The 26,539-nt window shown below is 46.5% G+C and overlaps 3 protein-coding genes, 1 long non-coding RNA gene and 1 other non-coding gene across 7 annotated transcripts; 3 read left to right on the top strand and 2 right to left on the bottom strand.

Moving 5' to 3' along the window:
* Window positions 1–794: 794 nt before the first annotated feature.
* On the top strand, window positions 795–2,439 carry LOC311368361 (uncharacterized protein; the record flags this gene model as incomplete). The annotated part of the gene is made up of 2 exons (XM_084487162.1): window positions 795–924; window positions 1,262–2,439. 2 exons carry the CDS (start codon window positions 795–797, stop codon window positions 2,437–2,439), a joined length of 1,308 nt encoding a protein of 435 aa, XP_084343288.1.
* Window positions 2,440–4,014: 1,575 nt separating this feature from the next.
* LOC311368632 (F-box only protein 41-like) lies at window positions 4,015–10,849 on the top strand (the record flags this gene model as incomplete). The annotated part of the gene is made up of 16 exons (XM_084487437.1): window positions 4,015–4,085; window positions 5,327–5,490; window positions 5,579–6,142; window positions 6,388–6,467; window positions 6,574–6,646; window positions 6,731–6,964; window positions 7,109–7,179; window positions 7,319–7,473; window positions 7,580–7,791; window positions 8,010–8,125; window positions 8,560–8,712; window positions 8,930–9,025; window positions 9,672–9,790; window positions 9,928–10,086; window positions 10,282–10,391; window positions 10,793–10,849. Exons 2-16 carry the CDS (start codon window positions 5,356–5,358, stop codon window positions 10,847–10,849), a joined length of 2,334 nt encoding a protein of 777 aa, XP_084343563.1. The 5' UTR covers window positions 4,015–4,085; window positions 5,327–5,355.
* A 6,477-nt stretch (window positions 10,850–17,326) lies between these two features.
* LOC311368353 lies at window positions 17,327–20,105 on the top strand. 2 transcript variants are annotated; one of them, XR_014639920.1, is made up of 5 exons: window positions 17,327–17,833; window positions 18,785–18,882; window positions 19,103–19,143; window positions 19,441–19,475; window positions 19,664–20,105. It is a non-coding gene; the product is annotated as an uncharacterized lncRNA (long non-coding RNA). The 2 variants fall into 2 exon arrangements; XR_014639921.1 differs by lacking the exon at window positions 19,441–19,475 and having other exon boundaries at window positions 19,664–19,701.
* On the bottom strand, window positions 18,205–18,312 carry LOC311368882 (U6 spliceosomal RNA). Its single transcript, XR_014640036.1, has one exon. It is a non-coding gene; the product is annotated as a U6 spliceosomal RNA (small nuclear RNA).
* A 1,377-nt stretch (window positions 20,106–21,482) lies between the features above and the next one.
* LOC311368418 (uncharacterized protein) lies at window positions 21,483–25,111 on the bottom strand. 2 transcript variants are annotated; one of them, XM_084487224.1, is made up of 6 exons: window positions 24,642–25,111; window positions 23,985–24,130; window positions 22,776–22,911; window positions 22,315–22,411; window positions 21,629–21,678; window positions 21,483–21,522 (listed from the first exon to the last, which is right to left on the bottom strand). In XM_084487224.1, the coding sequence occupies exons 1-5, from the start codon at window positions 24,710–24,712 to the stop codon at window positions 21,658–21,660; spliced, it is 471 nt and encodes a 156-aa protein (XP_084343350.1). In that variant the 5' UTR covers window positions 24,713–25,111; the 3' UTR covers window positions 21,483–21,522; window positions 21,629–21,657. The 2 variants fall into 2 exon arrangements, 1 of the variants encoding a protein (XP_084343350.1); XR_014639934.1 differs by lacking the exon at window positions 24,642–25,111 and having other exon boundaries at window positions 23,397–24,419.
* Between the last annotated feature and the right edge of the window lie 1,428 nt (window positions 25,112–26,539).

The raw sequence follows: 26,539 nt of genomic DNA, 5'->3' as shown, positions 1-26,539 counted from the left end.
CCCCCTCCTCCCTCTATACTGCGGAGCTGTCTACGTCTCCTGTTTTGAAACCTGATGACAAACCGCCCACGGCTGCGCGCTCGCTGCAGTAAAGCCTGCAGCCACGTGCACGCGCGTGCACCGAACCTACCTGCCTGCCGTGTGTCTGTCCGTGTGTCAGTTTGACTCTTTGCAGAAATGTTCAAATGAAATGACCGTTTCTTCAATGTTCCTCGACGCGTTGCACCGTTTGCACGCTGCACTGGAGCGCTTACCGCGCGCGCCATAGTTGCGTAATAAGCGCTTCTTGAGCTCCGCGAGCCTCTGGTCTCGAGCCAGAGCGGCCTCGCTGTTGTCGCAGTGGACGTTCTTGGAGGAAACCCCGTCTCTACGTCGCTCTCCCGCCTGTCCTTATATGGTAGGGGGACACCGTCGTCACGTCCGGATGTGCCCATGTTTGGGCACCTACGAAGCTCGCAGCGGGGGGAATCCCTCGCACTGATATCCACCAATGGCTGCAGCCAGGAGTTACCTAGGAGACGGAGAGTATAAAAGGGAGCGAGTGGATGAACGGGGCATCAGACTCTCCCTGCGCCGAGTCCTCTCACGGAACAACGACTTACGGATCTATAACCAACGGTTCAGCGACTATTATTATTATTATCATCATCATCATCATCATTATTATTATTATTAATACTCCAACACTTCATTTGTTTATTCCGGACTCGTGGATTAATATCTCACGGTGTTTTCTGAGGACATTTGGGCTCTAATTAATCACTGGGTTCAACACGAGCATCTGCACCGTGATCATGCTTCTGGAGCGCGAGGACAGCTTCCTGTCGGAGTTGGAGGGCGCGTGCAGTGCCTGGGTGGACAGCGTGGGCTCCAGCCTCGGGGACCACCACAGCGAATGTGACACGAGCTCGCCCTTCTCCCAAGGTACGCGTCCGCCAGCGCTCCATAAAGTTGCAGAGTGCGCGTGGACGGTTTTATCACATGTTGCTCACATGTTACACAGTGATGCACACGCCACGCATAATCGTTTATGAACGGTTTAGTTTATTTAAACATGTGTGTGTGTGTGTGTGTGTGTGTGTGTGTGTGTGTGTGCGTGTGCGTGTGCGTGTGTGTGTGTGTGTGTGTGTGTGTGTGTGTGTGTGTGTGTGTGTGTGCGTGCGTGTGTGCGTGTGTGGGAAGACAGTGATTATTATTGTTATGCAACACCACTAACGGCCCCCTCCTCCTCCTCCTCCTCCTCCTCCTCCTCCTCCTCCAGCCTTCTCCCCGGGGACCGACGCCTCCGACTCGGACTTCTTCTCCGACCTCAGCGACTGCTCCTCCTCGGACACGCTCTCCCCGTCGCTCGCCTCCTCCGCGGCCTTCTTCGCCTCCTCCGGTGAGCCGGCGGCGGAGGAGCTGAGCAGCAGCGCGGACGCCATCCTCAACATGATCACCGAGATTGTGGGCGTCTGCAGCGAGCTCGAGCATCATCAGCCGCCCGCCTCCTCTCCGCCGTCACTCCCCCTGACATGCGTGCCCGCCGCGGGCTACGGCGGCGGCAGCAGCGGCTCCGACCCCGGGTCCCCCGCCCCGGCCCTGCTGGTGGTGAAGAGCGAGTTCCAGGCCTCCAGCAGCTGTGGCGGCAGTGGGTGCGTCGCGCAGCTCCCGGGGACCGGCTATAGTACCGGCCTGCCGTCCGCCGCCACCGAGCCGCTGCTCCCGCTCTCGGCGCTCGAGCAACAGGTGGACGTGGCGGAGTTCCTGGAGTCGCTGGTCGGGAGCGAGGCGGCGGCAGCGGCCGCCGCGGGGGACGCGCCGTCCCCGGCTCACGAGATCAAACAGGAGCCGCTGGCCCTGGAGGAGTGGCTGAAGAGTCTGATGTCACCCCCCGGCGGGAGCGGAGGAGACTCCGCGGACTACGTCATTAACCGACCCGTCATCAAGACGGAGCCCGCGCCCTGCGGCCTCGCGCTGTCCCTCCCGCCCGCCGCCCTCCCCTTCACCCTCGACGCCTTCCTCCTCTCCTCCCTCCTGCCCGGCGCGTTCCCGATGCCCAACATCGGCAACGCGCAGGCGGCGGGGGCCGCCAAGGTCTCGGGCAGAGCCAGGAAAACCACGAGCGCCGTCAAGGTGAAGCCGTTCCCGTGCTGCGTGCAGGGCTGCGAGCGCCGCTTCTCCCGCTCGGACGAGCTCAACCGCCACGTGCGCATTCACACCGGACAGAAGCCGTTCCAGTGCACGATATGCGCGCGCAGCTTCAGCCGCAGCGACCACCTCACCACGCACACGCGCACGCACACGGGAGAGAAACCATTCTCGTGCGACGTCTGCGGCAAGCGCTTCGCTCGCAGCGACGAGAAGAAGAGGCACGGGCGCGTGCACGTCAAGCAGCAACTGCGCGCGCAGATGATGGCCGCGTACTCGATGGCGTTCAGCGCGCCCGGCGGCGTCTAAATATAACGGACTGGGCTCGAGGGGCCGCTCGTTCGACAGATTGAGACGTCAGCTGACTGGCTGTTTGAAAAAGAGGCGCGTTTTCTCGCGTTTTCTCGCGGAGTTTGAAAGGCTCGCAGATGAGACTCTGGTCCACGAGCACGTCTCCGACGACCCGCACGGACACGGTTAAAGAGACCGGTTGGTTGGCGGGAGTTCTGGTGGTGGGGGGGGGGGAGGGGGGGGGGGACGGACGTCATGGGCCCCCATCAGCACCAAGGACAGCGCAGTGGATTCCCGGGTCAGAGACTCGGCGGGTGATTGTAGATAAACTAACTCACTGCTGTTGACTGTAATCGCTGTTTGACGTTAACGCATGATGACGTGTTCAAAGATGTTCCAACACGTGGATACTGACGTCAGAATGTTGTACAATTTCTGTGATTTTTGCTCGAGATCTCAAGTGGAGAATGTAGTTTTATGTCCCGTGTCAATTTATATTCCCACCGCTGCGATACACTTTGTAGGAATATTTTTATAGACCCTTGCTACCTCTTGAAGTATACGATTGTTTAACACTCAGAATGTATATTTCTACAACTTGACTTATTTGTACAGAGATTTCATTTTTCTACAAAACCCATTGTGGAAATTATGGAAATTATTCTAAAATATTTTATTATAAATTATTTCAGCACGGCTGAAATCAAAGTGAAGACATGTATGTTATATTTAAAGAGTACAATAATGATTTATTTATTATAATTATTGTTATTATTATGATTCTAAGATGGCCGCCATGTCTGGACTGTTGGACTAAACCTAAACTCAGCTTTGAGCTGAGCTGTGACGTAAGCACACATTGCTGTGCATCTTAATGACAATCTTAGTAGCCATCATTCTGCATGGATATATTATTATATACTGGTCGATGTGGTTCTCTTCTCCTTTCATTTCTCAACTTCCTGTGGTCTTTATGTGAATAAAACCAGATGTTCAAAGTACCAAACACGTGTTGTCCTTCTATTCAGCCGTCCGGCATAAATTCACATCTGTATCAATTCATCTGTACACCTGCATCGATACATCGGTGACATCTGGATCGATTCAGATGTATCCAAAACATTAACATGAGCGAAACTGTAGAATCAATGTCATAGGCTCTCTCGGATAATTCACAAACACTTCAGCCAATCATTTATGTCTCAAATTTGGCGACTGGCTTGTTGCCGTAGAGACCCCCCTCCCCTCTTCTCTCTTCTCTCTCCTCCCATCCTCTCCCCGCCCTCCCCTCCCTCCCCTCCTCTCATATCCTCTCCTCTCCTCTCCTCCTAAGCGGAACTGACAGGTCACGTGCGCCACGTCATTAGCACGCTACACGGCCACAGCGCGCGGAGAGTTTTACCGGAGGGAGGGATGATGTAGCACGCGGGCCAGTGGGTTGACAGTTCTATGCTCGGCTCGGCTCCGCGAGACACGGCCGTACCGGAGCGGACCTGGATACCGTGCATCCAGGCCAGACAGGGAGCGGACATATGGGCGAATCATCTAATGTGAATTAAACCATCAGGCGGAGGGTCTGAATATCTGGTCGGGTGGTGATCGGCGGGTAAGAGAGAAGTTTTTACACCGGATAAAATCGACTCCATTCCGCGGTGGAATCACAGGTGAGGTGGGCTTTTATGTCGGGTTTTAAACGTGGACGGTAGAGATCCGTTAGATTTCTGTCTGAGTCACTGTGCTGGCAAGGGTACTGGCTTTGTTTACACTGTGGTCAAGAGAGGAGATAAAAACATGTAGATGGGGATAGAGATATCCAGACTTCTCTTTCTTCCTGCTCAGCCATCCATAGGCCGATGTGAATTCCAACACACAGACACAGACGCACGCACGCACACACACAGACACACACACACACACACACACACACACACACACACACACACACACACACACACACACACACACACACACACACGCTCATGTAGGCGGGGCAGAGGACGCTTCAATAGTCAATTGTGTGTGTGTGTGTGTGTGTGTGTGTGTGTGTGTGTGTGTGTGTCGGCACTGTCGGGTAGTGCCTGGGTGTGTTCTTGTATCTAGGTCAGTGCTGTTCTAACTCCTCACCTCTACCACCACCCCCCTACACACACCCATACACACTCACACACCAATGCACATACTGTATATGAATTGAAGGCCAATTAATTATGTATATCCTTCTCTAGAATATAGTTGGAGACAGAGCTTGCAACAATGTGTGACGTCATATTGCTTTGAAGCTTCCACATTTTTCTCACTATAGGATCACTAGTAGAAGATTCGCGAGATGTAAGATCAGGTGCTATGATAACTTGTAGTCCCTAGATGATAACGTGTAGTCTCTAGGCTAACTCATAGGTTCTAGACGACAGCTTGTAGTCTCTAGATGATAAGTGTGGCCACTAGATGATAACTTGTAGTCTCTCGATGATAACATGTTGTCCCTCTGATAACTTGTAGTCTCTCAATGTTCACTTGTAGTCTCTCTAGGAGGTAACTTGTAGTCGCGATGATAACTTGTAGTCCCTAGAGGATAACTTGTAGTCGTGATGATATCTTATAGTCCCTAGATGATAACCTGTAGTCCCTAGATGATAACTTGTAGTCCCTAGATGATAACTTGTAGTCCCTAGATGATAACTTGTAGTCCCTAGATGATAACGTGTAGTCTCTATGCTAACTCATTGGTTCTAATCTAGACGATCACTTTTAGTCTCTTGATGATAAAGGTGGTCTATAGATGATAACTTGCAGTCTCTGGGTCCTACGTGTAGTCTCTAGATGATAACTTCTAGTCTCATAACATTAAGTCTAGATGATAACTTCTAGTCTCCTAACATTAAGTCTAGATGATAACTTGTAGCAGGGTTGTCGTGAAGGTGCTGGTGGTGGAGCATGCTGGTAGCAGCAGCTGACCAGACCTTCTCATGTCCAGGCTGTGGATCAGAAGGGACCTTCAGCTCCATCCTGGACCTCCAAGACCACCTGGTCAACACACACACCTATCAGACCCTGCTCGGCCTATCCAAGGTAGGCTCTCTCTCTCTCACACGCACGCACGCACACGCACACGCACACACACACAAACTTTTAAAGTACTTTCATGCCCTTTTTGGAGGTCCGTGCCAGGAGCTCCACACCTGGGTTCCGCCTGCGCCTCCCTGGTCCCACCGTCTCCCAGGGACAGAGCTCCTCCCCGGGCATGGAGTCCCCCCGAGACCCCCTGCCTCTGGCCGGCCTGGACCTGGCCTCCTCCACCGCCTCCACCCAGCTTCTCAGGGTGATGTTAGGCACCGCCGGAGGATCTCCTCTGGGAGTCCCCCGGGACCCCTCCTCCAGGGCTCTGGCTCTGCCCAGCACTACAGGCCTCACGTCCACTGCCTTCATAGCCCTGGAGGACCGTCTAGGCCTCGGGAGGAGCCTGGGGCTGGAGTTGGGGTATCCCCCAGTGGAGTGCTTCTCCGTGGGGCCGGGGCTGGAAGAGAGACTGGAGCTGAGGCTGGACATGCAGGTGGCCACCGCCGTAGCCGAGTTAGAGGAGAGGGTGAGGGGGCGTGTCCATCGCCTGAAGGCGGAGCTGCAGGACAGAGAGGCGGAGCTAGAGCGAGAGAGGAGGAAGGGAGAACGTCTGGCGAGAGAGAAGGAGGAAGTGGAGGAGAGAGCGGCGTACCTGTCCAGACAGGTGAGTGACATCACACAGGTTAGTTCAGGTTGACCTATGTTAGTTTAGCTTAGCTTAGTTTAACTAAGTTTGATATTCGTTTGGCTTTGTTCTAGTTTAGTTCAATCTAACTTTCGTTTAGCCTCATTTTATAAGTTTAGTTCAGCAGTAGTTTTGGTTAGTTTAATATTAGTTGAGTTGAGTTTGTATCCGTAAGTAGTGAGTAAGTGGTGATACCAAATGTTTAGAATATTATTTCGCTATAGGCTTCCATCGCCATGGAGATGATGGAGAGAGTGAAGCGAGAACTGAAGGGAAAAGAGGACGAACTGGCCAAACGAAAACAGTGAGTCTCTCTCTTTCATACACACACACACACTTCTCCCTTTTTCTTTCATTCATCATTATATTTAGTGTTTGTGTGTGTGTGTGTGTGTGTGTGTGTGTTGCAGGGATATGCATCAGGTGGAGGTGTTCCTGAGAGATACAGCAGAGAAGGAGGCAGAAGCTAAAATTAAACTACAGGTAACTCACCTGTGGTTACGCAGGTAACTGACCTGTCGTTAAGCAGGTAGCTAACGATTTATTATTTATGACATCTTCCTCCAGATGTTTATGGAGTCGTTACTCGATCGAGCCGACCATGCAGAGAGACAGCTGCTGCAGATCGCACCCGGTCACACACACACGCAACGACACATACACACACCGATGTACACACACACGCCAGGGCACACGCACAGGGGCATCGCCTCACCTGCGTGGGGGCGCGCGGGGCGGAGCTTGGATGGCAGTGTGGAGGACATGCTTGGAGCCAGGTCGCCGGTAACCATGGCAACTCAGGTGAATCCAGATAAGATTTCAGATCAAAACATGACCTCCTGAAAACGATCAAAATGAAAGGCAAAAATCTGTTTTGTCTCAAAAAGCTGACTGTCAGTGTTTTTCCGCCTGCCTCCTCCCTCCTCTCTCCTCTCTCCTCTGTAGAGGAGCTACAGTGTTTCTGGATCTTATAGACTTGGAGACCAACTCTACAACCACCATCCATACAACGACTGGTACTCTCTCCTCTCCTCCCTCCTCTCTCCTCTCTCCTCTGGTCCCACCTCATTCCTCTCCCCTCCTGTCCTCTCCTCTCTCCCATTTCCTCTAGTAGTCTACGGCCCTGTAACTCTAGTCTTCTATTCTGTCTTCCAGGGCTGGAGGGAACCGCTGGGTAAATAGTTACCATCGTTACCACAGCACCGAGGAGGAGAAGGAGGAGGAGGAGGAGGACGAGGAGGACGAGGAAGAAGACGACGAGGAGCAGATATGGAACACACCTGAGATAATAAGACGGACTGTTGCACGGGGTAAGATGTTTGGACGAATGTATTTATCGCATTATTTATTAATTTCAATTTAAAGTGGTGCTTCCATCACGTCAGTTATTTTTTTATCTCTATATCTGGTCCACAGATTTGTCTTCCTCCCCTACTGGTTGCCATAGCACCCGTTGCCTGGGGGTGGAGACACTACGGTTGAGGGCGGGGCTTTTTTGTGTCTTCCCATATTTGGACGTTGCTTCCCTGCTGCATGCGGCCGAGGTGTGCACTGATTGGCGGTGCGTTGCTAGGCACCCGGCTGTATGGACACGCCTCCTTCTGGAGAACGTCACGGTGTCCAGCAAGGTAGGGCAGCCTTCCTCGTGGTCACCTTCATCATTTCCATATTCTTTTTTCATCACCACCTTTGGCACGTTTGTCATCTTCGTCATCCTCCTCCTCATCGTCACCACCGCCATCATCAGCTTTATTGAGGCCTTTTTGACCTGTGTGTGTGTGTGTGTGTGTGTGTGCGTGTGTGCGTGTGTGTGTGTGTGTGTGTGTGTGTGTGTGTGTGTGTGTAGTTCCTGGTCACACTGTCTCAGTGGTGCACACAGACCCGCTCTCTGGTCCTGAAGAACCTGAGGAGCAGAACCAGACGACCTGGAGAGAGCAGAGAGGACTACCAGACCCTCAAGCGGTAACGCACACACGCACTCACACACACGCACACACGCACACGCACGCACACACGCGCACACACACACACACACACACACACACACACACACACACACACACACACACACACACACATGCGCACATGCGCACACACACACACACACACACACACACACGCGCACATGCACACACACACACACATGCACACACATGCGCACACACCACACATATGCATGAAACAAAAGTGTCGTTGTGTTGTGTTAGTGAGTACTCAGCCCCACAGGTGAAGCTGTTCCCTCACGCCTCCATGATAACGCTGCTTGCTATGGGTCAACAATGCATCATGAACAATGTCCGGTCTCCGCTTGACTGTGACGTACCCGGTCAAACTCGCCGTGTTCCACAGCAGCTCCACAGCCTATGACCGTCCCCTACTGCCTGTCTGTCTCTCAGGGGCTGCCTGGAGGAAGGGGTGGAGGCGGTCTTGCGCTCAGCCGGGGGCAGTCTGCTCTACCTGTCTGTCTGTCAGTGCTCCAATGTGCTGACAGACAGGTCCCTGTGGCTGGCCAGCTGCTACTCCCCCAACCTACACACCATCACATACAGGTATCGGTCTGTCTGTCCGTCGGACCAGTCTGTCTGTCTGTTTGTTTGTCCGGCTCTTCGTCTAAATATCTGTCTGTCTCTTCATCTAACTGTTTGTCTGTCAGCGAGCCTATTGGTCTGTCTCTTCATCTTACTGTCTGTCTGTCTCTTCATCTTACTGTCTGTCTGTCTGTCTCTTCATTTAACTGTCTGTCTGTCTGTCTGTCTGTCTGAACAGGAGTCCCGGTGAGGGGGTGGGGCAGGAGGTCCTGTGGGCGCTGGGAGCCGGCTGCAGAACCATATCTCACCTGAAGTTTGCGCCACTAAACCCCAGGTAAATCACTAACCACTAAACCACAGGTAGATCACTAACCACTAAACCACAGGTAAATCACTAACCACTAAACCACAGGTAGATCACTAACCACTAAACCACAGGTAAATCACTAACCACTAAACCACAGGTAGATCACTAACCACTAAACCACAGGTAGATCACTAACCACTAAACCACAGGTAGATCACTAACCACTAAACCACAGGTAGATCACTAACCACTAAACCCCAGGTGGATCACTCAACACTAAACCTCAGGTAGATCACTAAACACTAAACCCCAGGTAGATCACTAAACACTAAACCACAGGTAGATCACTAACCACTAAACCACAGGTAGGCTCACTCAACACTAAACCACAGGTAGATCACTAACCACTAAACCCCAGGTGGGTTCACTAGGTACTGTTCATCACCACACACAGTCCTTGGCCTCACACCATGTACCATCGTAGAGCTCCAGTGGAAGGGAATCATATTTCATATCTACTGTCCCGGGTCGACCGGTCCGGGAGCGCCGTGCTCTGGATCGCCATGTCCTGTGGTCGCCCCGCGGGCCCAGCGGGCCACAGACAGACAGTCAGACAGACAGACAGACAGACAGACAGACACTGTGTTTGACCTGTTTGAATCTTGTGCTCCAGCCAGCAGCCTCATCGCCTTGGCAACCGTAGCCTGCAGACCATCGGTCGATGTTGGCCAGACCTGCGGTCCCTCAGCGTGGGCGGGGCCGGGTGTGGCACTCAGGGATTGGCTGCCGTGGGTGAGTAGGAGCCGCCGCGACAGAATGGATTGAAAAGGTAGCACGTTGGAGTGAAGTCCACATGAACTGAACCGTGTGTGTGTGTGTGTGTGTGTCTGTGTCTGTGTCTGTGTCTGTGTGTCTGTGTGTCCGTCCAGTGCGCAGCTGTGTGTGTCTACTGGAGCTGGAGCTGGAGTGCATTTCAAAGATCGACCTGAAGGTGGCGACAGAGCTTTGTAACAACGGACTCACCAACTTGGAGGCTTTGACGTTGACACACACTGCCATCACTGAGGAAGCCATACTGCACTTTCAAAGTAAGAGACCTCCGCAACATTGTAGTTGCTGCTCATTGTAAAAAATAAAAATAATAAAAATAGAGGTACATTTCAGACTACAATCCAGACCATTTGTGTGTGTGTGTGTGTGTGTGTGTGTGTGTGTGTGTGTGTGTGTGTGTGTGTGTGTGTGTGTGTGTGTGTGTGTGTGTGTGTGTGTGCACGTGCGCGTAGGTAAATGTGTTAATCTCAGGTCCATGGTGGTGTGGGTGAGGAAGAGTCATGCTAACGATGGATCGCTTGAGGAGGACAGCGTGTTCAGAGATAATCTGGAGGCACTTAAGGTAGACCTGCACCATTCATATTTAACCCTTAACCCCCCCCACCTTTAAACCTTTACCCCTAATCCCCCTTAACCCCTAAGCCTTGAATCATTAATCCCTTACCGCTAACCCTTAACCGCTAAGTGTACTGCTTCAGGTCTTTGTGGGATTGTTTCATGAAAACAACAAAAAAAGAGTTGATGTTGCAGACCAACACACACATGAAGCAGTACTCTCTTATATTGATACACAACACACATACGAATCAGTACTACTAAATGATTATCCATGGTGTGTGTGTGTGTGTGTGTGTGTGTGTGTGTGTGTGTGTGTGTGTGTGTGTGTGTGTGTGTGTGTGTGTGTGTGTGTGTGTGTGTGTGTGTGTGTGTGTGTGTGTGTGTGTGTGTGTGTGTCTCTCTCAGGTTCTAACCAGGTCTCCAGGTCTCTGTGACATCCTGCAGGTCAAAGAAGAATCCTGAACTCTTCAAAACACACACACACACACACACACACACACACACACACACATACACATACACATACACATACACACACACACACACACACACACGATAATCAGTTATCAATGATAAGTGTAATAAATGTCTTGTTTCTATTCAATGTTTCACATCATGTGTCCTCATTCTTCTGACAATCATTTATTGAATTGATGTATCTGGTGAACTTAACAACTTCGATTGATCTGATGTCTTTCAGGGTGAAAGAGGAGAAACCGAGGAATGAAACCAATGAGTTTAAAAACCATTAGAACCGATTAATCGGATGAAACCAATGAGTTTAACAACCAATAACACAGATTAATCTTATGAATTCACTCCAGAAATCCATGGAACAGATGAAATTGCGTGGTTTATATTAACTAGTGCTAACTCATTGCTTACAATATCATTAGTGATTATTGACACCAAACTAATAGATTTATATAAACATAATTTGTTGTTTACTATATATACATGGTTGCTGTTTTATAACAGCATTTATACTTTAATGTTTTAGTTTTGTCCACATATTGAGTATAAATAACAACATGATCTTTTGGACAGGGCTCCCCTGAAATACAGACTTTGGTCCAAACGAGACTTCCTGATTTAAATATGAAACATAAAATCATTTATCTTTATACTGAAGTTCCCGTGGGAAAAATGATATGCCTTTAGTCACCAGTAGAGGGCCCCAACGTAGAGGCTATGATTTCGGACCAGATCATATATGTTGGACTGCTGCTATGGTGGGGAAAGTCGTTGGTTATCAGCCATGTAGATGCAAGTTCAAGTCCCTCTAATGTCGGTCGTTTTGTTAACGTGAATTTATTTTCGCAATCTCGAAGATTGCCAATGAGTTTTATTACATGAGTTATTGCCAATGAGGAAACACAATGTGATTGAGCCAATGGTCCACTGATTAAAGCCCTCAGCAGTAGGCCTATTATGAATGTTACGAACTGGGTGTCGGTGGCACAACCGTTGGTATCAATGGGAAAAAGGTCTTCAAATTAAAAATGGTGTCTGATTTAAGTAGACCACGGTTCAAGTCGTCGTGTGAATTGAATGTCAAATATAAAATCGAAACCTCTTTCTCAAGTGTCTTGGTGGTGCAGTGGTAAGATCTGCAGAGTAGGCCTACCGCACAGTTACTTCAGAAAGCTACTATTTTTTATAGCTTCCATGGTATGGCACCAAAACACCGCTGTTCTAGGTGGTACTTTAGACACACCCAAGGAGAATAGAATTTGTTGCACCCACAATTTGATTTGATTTTTTTTAAGAATCCCATTGATTTCCTATGGAAAATAGCTTTTTGCTATTGGAAGCTACTTTTTGCTCGATAGCTTCCATGGTACGGCACCAAAACACCCCAAACCAAATGCAAAACTGTTTTACTAGCTGGTACTAATTAGACGCACCCAATAGAATTTGTTTCACCTACAATTTTATTCGATTTTTTAAAGAATCCCATGGGCTGGGATTGTTTAAAAAATCACATAAAATTGTGTGTTTCTAATTAGCACTACCACATAATTTATACCACAGTTAAGGGGGTCGCCGTCCCTCCGTACATACCACAGCCTGTCGTGATCTATTGCTTAAATATATTATATAGCTAACATAATAACCTACCACACGTAAAGAATAGTCAGATGTGTTATCAAAGTGATCAGGACAGCAGCATGTTATTGCAACTAACAATGCCATGTATGTATGTATGTATGTGTGTGTGTATATATATATATATATGTGTATGTATATATATATATATATATATATATATATATATATATATATATATATATATATATATGTGTGTATATGTATGTATGTATATATGTATATATATATATATATATATATATATAACTTATAGATCAAACACATTGTTACATTACTTATGAGCACAGCCACTGCCTTTCTACCAAGCAATTCACATCAATCCTATCATTTCTTTCAGATGGTGTGTGCAGAAAATTGCCTCATCACGAATATTGAGGCAAAGTGAGGCAAAGCCTGGCTCTGTCCATGATGCCAGGATTTTCCGGGAATCAGACCTGTCAAGGAGGTTTACACAAGGTAGGAGTACCTTTTTTATTTTGGCTTTAACCTTAAACTACCTTAAACAAGTATTTAATGATCACTTCATGTTTTCTAGGACAGTTCAATGGGATTTTGTTGGGCGACAGGGGCTATCCCTGTTTACCCCACCTTTTAACACCGACCCCACAATGCAGGCACAGAGGAGGTACAACTTTGCCCACTGCAAAACAAGGGTACGAATCGAGATGACCTTTGGCCTCCTGAAATCACGCTTTCAGTGCCTAAAGGGCCTCAGAGTGGCGCCGGACAGGGCATGTGACATTTGTGTGGCTTGTGCAGTTCTGCACAATATTGCGATCATTCGCCGTGAGAGGATGCCAGCCATTGCCCCGGACGACAACTGGGAGCAAATTGACCCTGCAGCCATTGAGACTGCGGATGGGAGGGCAGTGAGAGACCTCTATACAAACACTTATTTTAGTTGATCCTCATTCATATATCGTTTTATTTGGTCTAACCTTTTCAGTTTTGTTTGGGAAAAAAAGACCACATTTGTTTTCATTAAATGTATTCCATCTCATGCCAGTGCACCGCCACGGGCGCCGTGTGCCAGGCCAAGTCCTGCCAGGCCGGTCAAGTCTGCGCTGTCAGTGTCAACCGGGACTGCTTCAAATGTATGTATCGTGTTTTCAGATATAGTTTATGTGTGTGTGTGTGGGTTGGGGGGGTGTGGGGGCGTGGGTGTGTGTGTGTTTGTGGGTGTGTGTGTGTGTTTGTGGTTGTGTGTGTCTGTGTGTGTGTGTGTCCCCGCAATCGTTGGGTAAAGATAAAGGTGTGTTCCCCAGACTGAAATCAAAATATACCGTTAAAAATAAAATAGATATCACATATTCATCCACTAAAAATAAGTGGATGAATATGCGTTGTTTAAATAATTTTGGGTTTCTATATCCACATCCATGAATAAGGGTACGCCCATGATGATGTCACCTAGGTAACCGATAATAAGGGGGTTGCTCCTTGTGTATATTTCTCTGTGTGTGTCTCCTCTATTCACAGTGTGTGTCTCCGCTGTTCACGTTGTGTGTCTCCGCGTGTGTGTCCCCAACGTAGCGAGCCCGTGTCTTAACCATGGCTGCCAGAACGGAGGAGTGTGTGTGTGGCCGGGACCAACAGCAGCTACACCTGCAGCCGTCCCGAAGGCTTCCAGGGGAGCTTCTGTGAAGCAGAGAAAATTGACGATGGAGTAGATGGACTGGGTACATGGAGCCATTTAAAAATAACTACAAATAGTACAGTTGTACTTCAATGTGTCTGACGTCGTCGCAAAGTGGCTTTCGATAAGGTTCAAAGTCCATGACGGGCTAGGATGTACTTCTTTTGTGTTTTTTTTCCTCGCACAGGAATGTTAAAGTGGTTGTAATGACAAAGATGGCATTTGAATTGCATGTGCTGTTATAATCTATTATGAATTTGTTTTTGCACATACAAAGAAATTGACATCGGGGATGGGATCAGATCCCAGTGATAGTACTAATATATAACACTTTACCATAATAAGTGCACAATAATGAACATTAGCTAATGCAGTAACAAGCACTACTACAGTGCATAGCATCAGCATAGCATCTCATCTACAGCACGTGGACGATGAGCAGAAGACTTTAATCGTGACCCTTTTTGTTTCTCTGGTTTTCCAGAGACAAAGTGGATCATCTTGATCGCCGTCCTGGCGTCCCTCGCCGCCGTCTGCCTCATCGTCGGTGTAACGGTTTAATTATGCAAGCGCAGCGCCAAGTGAGTACTGAGCCATGCTACCCAGGCCCAAGCGTGCCCAGGATCAGATCACGTTGACGCAGCGAGGCAGACAGCGCATGATATAATGACGCTTAGGAAGTTCTACAGTGACAAAACACAAAGAAAACAAATCATGTTTGGAATGTACCGTTTATAAAATGTTTGTAAAATATCTTTCATTGGAGCTGTGAAAGTTTTTTCCTTCTGCTTTGATTTGATTCCACATTTTTGTGGAACAGAAACAAAAAAGAGCAAGAAAAAAACAAACACCACAGACTAGTTCACCTCACTTACCCGTCCGACATTCAGTACAAGCGCCACCAGGTAACGGACCGGTCACTTTGATCCCGGCATGGAAGGTTGAGGGGTTAAAGGGTTAAAGGGTTAAAGGGTTAAAGGGTCAGCTAGGCACTGAACTCCCACGTGAACTGAGTGTTTTAAACTTTAGCACAAGAGAGAAAAACAGTTATAGAACATGCACTGTGTAGGATCACTATTTATCACTCGTTATCTTTGTTCATTCACTAACGTGATCCAGTGCGTAGTTACTGATCAGGCTACAGAAAATGGTTCTATTTGCTCAAAGGAATTATATCTGCACTCAATTGGGACGAGGAAGCGCACTGCTGCCGGTTTCTAGCTTTCTTTCTACTAACCTACTAACTTTTTCCCTCGCTGTCTCGCATCGTAAAAAAAAGAAGAACGATCACGAGTTTTTGGTTTGAAACTATGTTTTTTCTGTGTTTGTTTACCCCATACTGTTGGGAAAAACAGTCTGCCTAGTTACTTGACCAGATAAAAAATGAGACGGAGAGGTAATAAAGTCTATCAGCACGAGGGCCTCGGATTTATTGAGTAAAGTAGCAAAGGTAATACTGATTCATAAAGCGTGAGAGATCGAATATTCTACGTCCCCTAACAGCGCTGAGGTCGTCCGGAGCTTCGCCTCCGAAGAGGTTCTGCCTCGGAAGAGCTCCCGTGATTTGGTGCATGAGAAACTTATAGTATCTTTCATGGTCAGGTGTGTGTGCTAGACTTTGTGTGTGTTATCGAGGGTTCTCTTGTCCCTGAGCCTCCGAGTTGTTTTCTCTTTTTGTGTGATATGTGTGGCCTCGCCATCTAGCTGAGGCAGCCTAATATCTCGCTTGGCCGGGTGTATGGGGAACCACGTGGGAGAAACGCTACTCATGCTTCGGACATGAGTATGCCATACACACCCCTCCTAGGGGGTGGCATCCACCCCGGCCTTACATTGCATGCATCCCTTTGCACAATGACACGGAGTGTCCTCCGTAGACTGATAGGGAGAGGGCTCGAGGGTCATCTTCACCCTCTTGAATGTGTGGTATGTTGTGTTTATTAGATTTGGGCCCAGAGTTGACTATATTCATAATGTAATGTCCGTTTAGGTTATTTTTGCCCATCAAATTTCAACTCGTTCCTGACCACAAAATATATGCTGCGTGCAGTTCTCGTTTTGTCCACCAGAGGGCAGGCGTTGACCAACTGAATATTGGCGTGTGGGGGAATATTTTTTATTTATAATTTATTGTATGAAAAAAATCAAAACTTTAAAAACAGCGGTGTTCGTCTTGTATTGTGGCCTGTAATGTGTAGATATATATATATATATATATATTTTTTTTTTAAGAGATTAAGCGAATTTCAACTCGTTCCTGACCACAAATATATGCTGCGTGCAGTTCTCGTTTTGTCCACCAGAGAGCAGGCGTTGACTGGCTGTGAATCAAAGCGTGTGTGGGAACGTTTTTAATTTGTAACTTTATTCCACAAATGTAATCACAATATTAACAACAAGCGTGATGCTGTTACGTTTATTTTATTACATAAATTGCATTCCTTTTATCACCAATCTCGGTAACCTGTGGCATGATAACGAGCTACGGTAACCATGGGGACGATATATCCGGGCCACCGGTGGAGCCGGAAACGGATATCCGGGGCTAGAATTCCTCATCCGTGGGCGGGTCATTGTTTACAGTCCGACGAGCAACTTTAAACGCAAGTATTGAGTTGGAGCTTATATTTTAATTTAAGGACGAGTCTAACGGTGCTCTACTCCCGTTTTCTACACATTATGTGTTTTAATACAGTTTCATGTTTTTAGAGCTTAACCGAAGTTCAACTCATATGAATTCGCCTTCCTGGCCACAGAAAATATATACTGCGTGCAGTTCTCGTTTTTTCCACCAGAGGGCAGGCGTTGACCGACTGAATATTGGCGTGTGGGGGAATATTTTTAATTTATAATTTATTGTATGAAAAAAATCAAAACTTTAAAAACAGCGGTGTTCGTCTTGTATTGTGGCCTGTAATGTGTAGTTATATATATATTTTTTTAAGAGATTAAGCGAATTTCAACTCGTTCCTGACCACAAAATATATGCTGCGTGCAGTTCTCGTTTTGTCCACCAGAGGGCAGAAGTTAACCGATTGAATATTGGCGTGTGGGGGAATATTTTTAATTTATAACTTATTGTATGAAAAAAATCAAAACTTTAAAAACAGCGGTGTTCGTCTTGTATTGTGGCCTGTAATGTGTAGTTATATATATATATATATATATATATTTTTTTTTTTTAAGAGATTAAGCGAATTTCAACTCGTTCCTGACCACAAAATATATGCTGCGTGCAGTTCTCGTTTTGTCCACCAGAGGGCAGGCGTTGACTGGCTGTGAATCAAAGCGTGTGTGGGAACGTTTTTAATTTGTAACTTTATTCCACAAATGTAATCACAATATTAACAACAAGCGTGATGCTGTTACGTTTATTTTATTACATAAATTGCATTCCTTTTAACACCAATCTGGATAACCTGTGGCATGATAACGAGCTACGGTAACTCTGGGGACGATATATCCGGGCCACCGGTGGAGCCGGAAACGGATATCCGGGGCTAGAATTCCTCATCCGTGGGCGGGTCATTGTTTACAGTCCGACGAGCAACTTTAAACGCAAGTATTGAGTTGGAGCTTATATTTTAATTTACAGACGAGTCTAACGGTGCTCTACTCCCGTTTTCTACACATGTGTTTTAATACAGTTTCATGTTTTCTAGAATTCCTCATCCGTGGGCGGATGAGGAATAAATTAAGTGAGTAATTTTATCCGAACTCACCCCTCTTATATAGCTTGATACCTGTTTTTTTACTTGTTTTTTTTGGCTTCCTTAAGGTCTTTCGTTGCCTTGGCCCTAAGGTTCTTCCATCGCAACATGACTTGTTTTATGGTCCTCTTCTGGTCAGACCCCATGGCATTGACATGATTGGTTATGTAATATTTTCTTCATATCTCAATTCTAATAATTTATACTACTTTGTTTTGGTTTGGGTATTGTTGGTAGAACACCGCCCCCTAGTGGTCTCGGTCGTTCATGACAACGAGGAGCTGTACCGCCACCAGGGGGCGGTGTTTCACCAAAGTTATTATTATAAAATATTAGAATTGAGATATTAATAAAAAATTAGAAGTTTGAACGCTTTTACGAGTTAGCGTGTCATCCGTGCGCCCGGGGCCATGTTAATCTTCTCTGTATCGATTCCAATTTTAGTATATGTGATACCGTAGTAACACAAATGTATCCTGATCATGGGTTTAATATATACCTCTACTCAAACAATGAATTTTCTGTAATGGTGCGGTTAGATGAAAAAAAAACAACCACAAACACACACACAAACTACAATACAATACACAGCCATAATACGCAGACGCAACCCTTTCTACTCACTGTGGACTGATCCCGTATCAACTGAATCCTCTGAGCTTTATTAGCCAACAGCTCTATCCACTTCCCCACAGAGGATTGGTATTTGACACTGTACAATATACAACTGTACAATCGACATAATATCATTACATTCATAACGTACATTATGGTTCAATAGAATCAAACATCAGCAGGAATTGAAGCCTGGGTCTTCACAGGGTTATCCAACAGTGCTCTCGACTGCACCTCTGAGGCAGGGGCATTCATCGGTCATCTAGGGCATTTCCTTTCTGCCCTCAACCCTTCCTGCTTCTTGCCCTGTTTTGCCTCCGTCAGGGTCGTGGCTACGAGCTCTATGCTGTCATGAACCACCACGGAAGTCTGAGGGGCGGCCATTACACGGCGACCATCAAGTCCCAGGAGGCCGGCGGCTGGTATGAGTTTGACGACACTCTCGTCCGATTGGTTAGGAGGAAACACTTGACTGTCCCTTCGTCCCTCGATTCAGATCTTCAGATCTGCGGCTAATGCTATGCCCCCCCCCATGTGCACACAGCTGCTACAGCTATCTGCTGTTTCCTTTAATGCTGCTAACGTCCCATGTTAAAGTGGTATTATGGGCTGTTTGTTATAGTAATTGTTGAATTTTCACAGATCTATCGACAGCCCTTTGAGCAAGGAGAAAGCACTGCCAAGTAAATATACTTACTGGATATTTAAAGTAACATCTTTGTGATTTGGATTCTATCCTTTTGGGGATGCTTTGCATATGAGGACATCTGAGAACAATCAAAGCATAACATCTCAAATTGAGTAATTAATAATTATCTGTCATCCACTTTTCTATAACTATTTTACCTATGTGACTGTCCCATTTGTGTTTGTGTGTATGTGATGTATGAAACGGTGTAATGGAAGCCCACTTTTAAACTGCAAAACAAGTTTACCTACGGGTACAAATAAAGTAACCTGAACCTTCTTACTTAATCTAGATTCCCCTCAGCATATCTACTGATGTACAGAAAAGGTACATGCCAAACCAGCTGCTGATGTCTGGACTGATGCTGAATGCGTGGATGAAGTGTGTCTGTGTCAGTGTCTGACTATGTGAATGTTTCTGATTGGATCAATGTGTGTTTGTCTCACTAAATTAGCCTCTGTCGACATATTTTGTGTGGACTTCCCCCTTCTAATTCATTATTCTGTCTGTTTTAGAGTGTAGCGGTGACTGCGACTCGATGCCTGGCACGTCCGGACAACAGACAACCAGCCAGCACCCCATCACCATAGACTTAAGCTTCATCCACTTTTAAAAATTTCTAAATTATTTAAAATGTTCTAACTGTATGTATGGTGGCAGACGGCAGGGACGGGTGATTGCATTGCTATTGAAGGGAGATATCGGTGCAGCCTTCTGGCTCCACCCCCAAGCCTTACATGGACTTCCTCCCTTAACGAGGCCAGCGTGAGGATCGTTAAGCAGGCAGTGCTTAACGACAGTGCTGCACTGACTGCTTTGGATGAGAACCCTTCTTGTGAAGACCCCTGGACACGGGACAAACTGACTGATTAAGGCTTGTATGCTTTGAGTTGAGGTAGTTTACCCCCCCCCCCCCCCCCGGATGTAAATACCGCCTTAATAAATGACCATTGGCTTTGAATGCTCCCTGTATTGTGTGGTTTTCTATTCAGCTTGGTAGTGAGAAACCCCACACCCACAAGCCTGCTACAGTATGTCATACATTGTGGCACCCGTTGCACTTCTTACCCTCCCTGGCTATTATACCCAACCTCTGTGAAGTGGAGAGAGTGGTAGTTTACGCTCCACTCCCGCTGATTAACTCTTATTTCTGTGTCATGTGAATTGTGAAGACAAGTAGAACTTCCGAGCAAATCCTAGTCGGCGCCTTGGTGGTGCAGCGGTAAGGGATGTTGTTCAACACTCTGTCGACTCAGGTTCGAGTCCCCGCTCACATGGCCACCAAGGAGGGGGCACCCCCAACAGGGCCCCCAACGTGTCTGCAGAACCCTCCCATCCCCCCCTTCACAGGGGCTGGGGGGGGGGTTAGTACTAAGGGGGTCTTGCTACTTTTTTGTACGTTCCGAAGTTTCATGTAAGTGAGTTGAAAGTGATCCCTCCCCCCTTCCCTGTTTTTATTTATTTAAAATAATACATATTTAGGCGGGAGGGGGACTAGAACCATGAACCCCGGTGATCCCAACCGCTTGCTCTCCCCACTCCACCACCAAGTCATTGTGGAGGGTTCTGATGGAGGATACATTTGACCCAGAATTCCAAGAACATTCTTATGTTTAAAAATGACTATAATCCATAGTGAACAACCTGTGCGGGACTTGAACACACAACCTCGGCACCAATGACCAAGAGCTCTCTCCAATGCGCCACAGAGATGGCACCTTACACTGGCCGGAAGTAAGATTTGACATTATATTCACACAATGACTATAAGTTTGAAATACCACCACGAGCAGGACTTGAACCCAGGTCTCCAGCACTTCAGTCATCAGGTCTTACCACTGCACCACCAAGACACTCACAACAGATGCTCAGATTTTATATTTGAGATTATATTCACACAACTTTATTACCAAACATAATAAGAATTCCTCATCTCCTCAATTCCTTTTTCCTTTATATTTCTGAGAGGGAGGGGGAATAAAGTATATTATAGTAAGTATTGAACTGAATGAATGGACATTTCATGGCTGTTAAACGGTTGATATAGTTCAGTTAGGTGGTAGACGGTGCGAGAAACTCAGGCACACAACACCCACTTTACTTGAAACAACTTCTCCATTCAAATATACATGGTTCACATCATCCATTGTAAAAGTAGAAATTAGAAAAAAAGGTTTGTGTGATTAAATGTACATATTCAAGTTTTGAAAAATGACATCTAAAAATAGTATTTCTTAAATATATACAAGCATATAAGAGTATTCAATGTTCAAACATCATTTTTCCAATTTGTTTAAATAAGATTACTTTGTTTATCACATCGAGGTGCGTTTCAGAACTTGTGCGCCTTCAGTTAATTCTTCGTACGGCTCACCTGTGGAAGACAACCACAAAAAAAGTGTTATTGCTGCCACACCTTTTTGTTACTTTTAAAAGCTTTGAATATGTCACCGACAGCAAACATTTAGAATCCGTCTTACTTGTGGTTTCCATCTGTACAGCGGTCTGCTCAAAGTTCTTTGTCTTGTGTCTGTGTGGGGTAAACAAACGCAGAAAAAACAAACAGTTTCAAACCAAAAAACGCATGATCGTTCTTTTTTTTTTTACGATGCGAGACAGCGAGGGAAAAAGTTAGTAGGTTAGTAGAAAGAAAGCTAGAAACCGGCAGCAGTGTGCTTCCTCGTCCAAATGAGTGCAGATATAATTCCTTTGAGCAAATAGAACCATTTTCTGTAGCCTGATCAGTAACTATGCACTGGATCACGTTAGTGTATGAACAAAGATAACGAGTGATAAATAGTGATCCTACGCATTGGAGGATCACTAAGTGAGGTGAACTAGTCTGTGGTTGTGCTCAACGACATAATGTTCGGACCTGGAACAAACGTGACATTTGTTTTTTTCTTGCTCTTTTTTGTTTCTGTTCCACAGAAATGTGGAATCAAATCAAAACAGAACGAAAAAACGTTCACAGCTCCAATGAAAGATATTTTACAAACATTTAATAAACAGTACATTCCACTTCTGAAACATGATTTGTTTTCTTTGTGTTTTGTCACTGTAGAACTTCCTAAGCGTCATTATATCATGCGCTGTCTGCCTCGCTGCGTCAACGTGATCTGATCCTGGGCACGCTTGGGCCTGGGTAGCGTGGCTCAGTACTCACTTGGCGCTGCGCTTGCATAATTAAACCGTTACGCCGACGATGAGGCAGACGGCGGCGAGGGACGCCAGGACGGCGATCAAGTTGATCCACTTTGTCTCTGGAAAACCAGAGAAACAAAAAGGGTCACGATTAAAGTCTTCTGCTCATCGTCCACGTGCTGTAGATGAGATGCTATGCTGATGCTATGCACTTTAGTAGTGCTTGTTACTGCATTAGCTAATGTTCATTATTGTGCACTTATTATGGTAAAGTGTTATATATTAGTACTATCACTGGGATCTGATCCCATCCCCGATGTCAATTTCTTTGTATGTGCAAAAACAAATTCATAATAGATTATAACAGCACATGCAATTCAAATGCCATCTTTGTCATTACAACCACTTTAACATTTCTGTGCGAGGAAAAAAACCCGCAAAAGAAGTACATCCTGAACACATATCTGAAAACACATTACATACATTTGAAGCAGTCCCGTTTGAAGTCGCTGACGGCGCAGACTTGACCGGCCTGGCAGGACTTGGCCTGGCACACGGCGCCCGTGGCGGTGCACTGGCACGCCTGGTCGCAGTCCTCCGTCACAAAGGCCTCCGTCAGCTGCACACAGAAGGTGGTGCAAAATTGAGACGGCAACACACAGCAGAAGGAGGAGAGCGAGGGAAGCTGTTATGACCCATCTACACTGGGGTCATTTCCAAGTATTTTTGCTCCTGTTTTCAAGTAAACTGGATTTGTGGCCCGTTTTAAAGTATTTGTTGTTCATGTTTTCTACCAGAGTTTCATATAAAGTATTGCCGCTGAGTTTAACTTTATCTCCTACCTTTCACGATCACTATAAGTATGCACTAGATCACCGTGACTACAGTTGGTACACAATCATTTCATCACTCACAGTCTATAAAACATGATATAAAATTACAAATTCCCATTTGTGTTAATTCCATTGTGATCTTGACACCGTTGTCATGATTTCCTTCGTCTTTTCACACATGGTTATTTAATACGTATCAATGATATTTTCACTGCGGTGTCTCTGCTGCGACCGGTGCAGTACGGCGGCGGCCCTCTCGCGGGGTACGTACCGGGTAGTATCTGTCGAGGAAGGTGCAGCCGCACTGGGCGTAGGGCACGCACTCGCTCTCGCTCATCACACAGCCCGGTGCGCACTGGCAGCCCTCCACACAGGAAGTGACCTCACAGTCTGTGGGGGGCGGCCAGGTCGGAGCAGGAGGCGGGGCAAGGCGACATGCAGGGGGGCTCAATATGTGCTCAATAAATTCCCCCTCTGGGTTCAAAAGGTTCTATTCCAATCTACGAATAAAAATACATCAACAGCATTGTCCCCAATATTGATTGAGATAGGGGAGATGTTGGACGTTGGGACATGGGAGTGAGACAGAGTGAGATGGGAGTGAGATGAGGGTGAGATGGAGAACGATGGGAGAGAGTTGTGTTGATATGTAGTACAATGGGAGTGAGACAGCGTGTGGTGGGATTGAGATGGTGAGACGGGCCGCGTGTGATGGGGTGAGACGTGGTAGGATTCGAGTGAGATGGTGGAAATGGAGTACAACGGGAGTGAGATGGTGTGTGGTGGGATGGGAGTTAGATGGAATGCGATGGGAGTGAGACGGGGGGGAGTGAGAGGCCGGGCCGCGGGCGCGTCGTACCACAGTCCAGCTCCTGTCTCCAGGGGCCCGGCGGGGCCCCGGCCTCCTGGCAGGCCGCGGCGTACACGTCGTAGCTGTTGCAGCTCCGCGCCGCGTCCGTCCGCTCCGCGCCCGTCCGCTCCGCGCACAGGTCGAACACGCAGTCGCTGTCCAATCACAACGCAGCAGCACCACATCACACACGGAGAACAGGGCCGACAGAGGCAGCGGAACACCGGCTTAAAGTATCCCCGAAGGACGGGCACACACACACACACACACACACACACACACACACACACACACACACACACACACACACACACACACAGAGAGACACACACACACACAGCGCCGGGGGCCAGGGTGGCGTGGCAGGGGGCGAAGGGCCCCGAGGGGTCTGCCAGCGCGCCACACTTGGCTGTTGTGATTTCAAGAACATTTTGACAAGTATTAAATGACTCTCTCTCTCTCTCTCTCTCTCTCTCTCTCTCTCTCTCTCTCTCTCTCTCTCTCTCTCTCTCTCTCTCTCTCTCTCTCTCTCTCTCTCTCTCTCTCTCTCTCTCTCTCTCTCTCTCTCTCTCTCTCTCTCTCCGTTTTGTTACATACTTGTTCCAACTCTGTGGTAATATTTTTTCCACAAAATACAACCAATAGTACGTTAATGTTAAATCTTACTTGTGAAAAGTAATCCCCTGATTCCCATTTTCGACGGTCCGCTCATTTGAGCAGGAACACCAGCCCGGCATCCGTGTTCTCTTCTGTAGACGCGACCTGTCAGCTGTCAGCTCAGGCTGCTCATCACCACTCCAAGATGGCGGCCGAATTTCTCGCGTCACAGCAGCCAATGCTGCGTCTACTTATAAGATGTCTACGGGATATATCGTCCCCATGGTTACCGTAGCTCGTTATCATGCCACAGGGTACCGAGATTGGTGTTAAAAGAAATGCAATTTATGTAATAAAATAAACGTAACAGCATCACGCTTGTTGTTAATATTGTGATTATATTTGTGGAATAAAGTTATAAATTAAAAACGTTCCCACACACGCTTTGATTCACAGCCAGTCAACGCCTGCCCTCTGGTGGACAAAACGAGAACTGCACGCAGCATATATTTTGTGGTCAGGAACGAGTTGAAATTCGCTTAATCTCTTTAAAAAAAAAATATATATATATATATATATATATATTTTTATATATATATATATATATATATATATATATATATATATATATATATATATATATATATATATATATATATATATATATATATATATATATATATAACTACACATTACAGGCCACAATACAAGACGAACACCGCTGTTTTTAAAGTTTTGATTTTTTTCATACAATAAGTTATAAATTAAAAATATTCCCCCACACGCCAATATTCAATCGGTCAACTTCTGCCCTCTGGTTGACAAAACGAGAACTGCACGCAGTATATATTTTCTGTGGCCAGGAAGGCGAATTCATACGAGTTGAACTTCGGTTAAGCTCTAAAAACATGAAACTGTATTAAAACACATAATGTGTAGAAAACGGGAGTAGAGCACCGTTAGACTCGTCTGTAAATTAAAATATAAGCTCCAACTCAATACTTGCGTTTAAAGTTGCTCGTCGGACTGTAAACAATGACCCACCCACGGATGAGGAATTCTAGCCCCGGATATCCGTTTCCGGCTCCACCGGTGGCCCGGATATATCGTCCCCATGGTTACCGTAGCTCGTTATCATGCCACAGGTTACCGAGATTGGTGTTAAAATAAATGCAATTTATGTAATAAAATAAACGTAACAGCATCACGCTTGTTGTTAATATTGTGATTATATTTGTGGAATAAAGTTATAAATTAAAAACGTTCCCACACACGCTTTGATTCACAGCCAGTCAACGCCTGCCCTCTGGTGGACAAAACGAGAACTGCACGCAGCATATATTTTGTGGTCAGGAACGAGTTGAAATTCGCTTAATCTCTTAAAAATATATATATATATAACTACACATTACAGGCCACAATACAAGACGAACACCGCTGTTTTTAAAGTTTTGATTTTTTTCATACAATAAATTAGAAAATTAAAAAATATTCCCACACACGCCAATATTCAGTCGGTCAACGCCTGCCCTCTGGTGGACAAAACGAGAACTGTGCGCAGTATATATTTTCTGTGGCGTGGGAGGCGAATTCATACGAGTTGAACTTTGGTTAAGCTCTAAAAACATGACTTTCATGACATTCAGATTTCAGGGGTACAGTATTGTGTATTTTACACCAATATTCAATGAGCGTCGTCATGCGCAGAACCACTAGGTAGCAAAATCTGATGGGTAGCAGAAATTGACAGAACACCGGCATGCTTCCTTCTACACTCACATCTGTTCATGGTCACCCTGGTGGTACAACAGACTGATGTCACGTCACGTCCTACAATCGACTGACTTCTTTGTTGTGTATATTCCTTTAACTGTCTTGCAGCCATGTCCACTTCACCCATAGTGTGTTACAATCTCTGTCTGGCCAATCCTAAACTCCACGATTGCCACTCATCCTCCCCTTTGTTT

The sequence above is a fragment of the Micromesistius poutassou genome (assembly GCF_964030765.1).
Source record: "Micromesistius poutassou genome assembly, chromosome: 23".
Taxonomy (NCBI): Eukaryota; Metazoa; Chordata; class Actinopteri; order Gadiformes; family Gadidae; genus Micromesistius; species Micromesistius poutassou.
The sequence above is the reverse complement of the archived record's forward strand: the minus strand, read 5'-3'. Positions and strand labels throughout refer to the sequence as shown.

Coding starts and splice junctions, on each gene's coding strand:
- LOC311368418 (XM_084487224.1), bottom strand. CDS start 24,712: ATGCCGGGCTGGTGTTCCTGCTCAAATGAGCGGACCGTCGAAAATGGG. Junction 22,412..22,775: donor CAAACGGGACTGCTTCAAAT/GTATGTAATGTG, acceptor CTGGTTTTCCAG/AGACAAAGTGGATCAACTTG. Junction 21,679..22,314: donor TTATGCAAGCGCAGCGCCAA/GTGAGTACTGAG, acceptor TACCCCACACAG/ACACAAGACAAAGAACTTTG.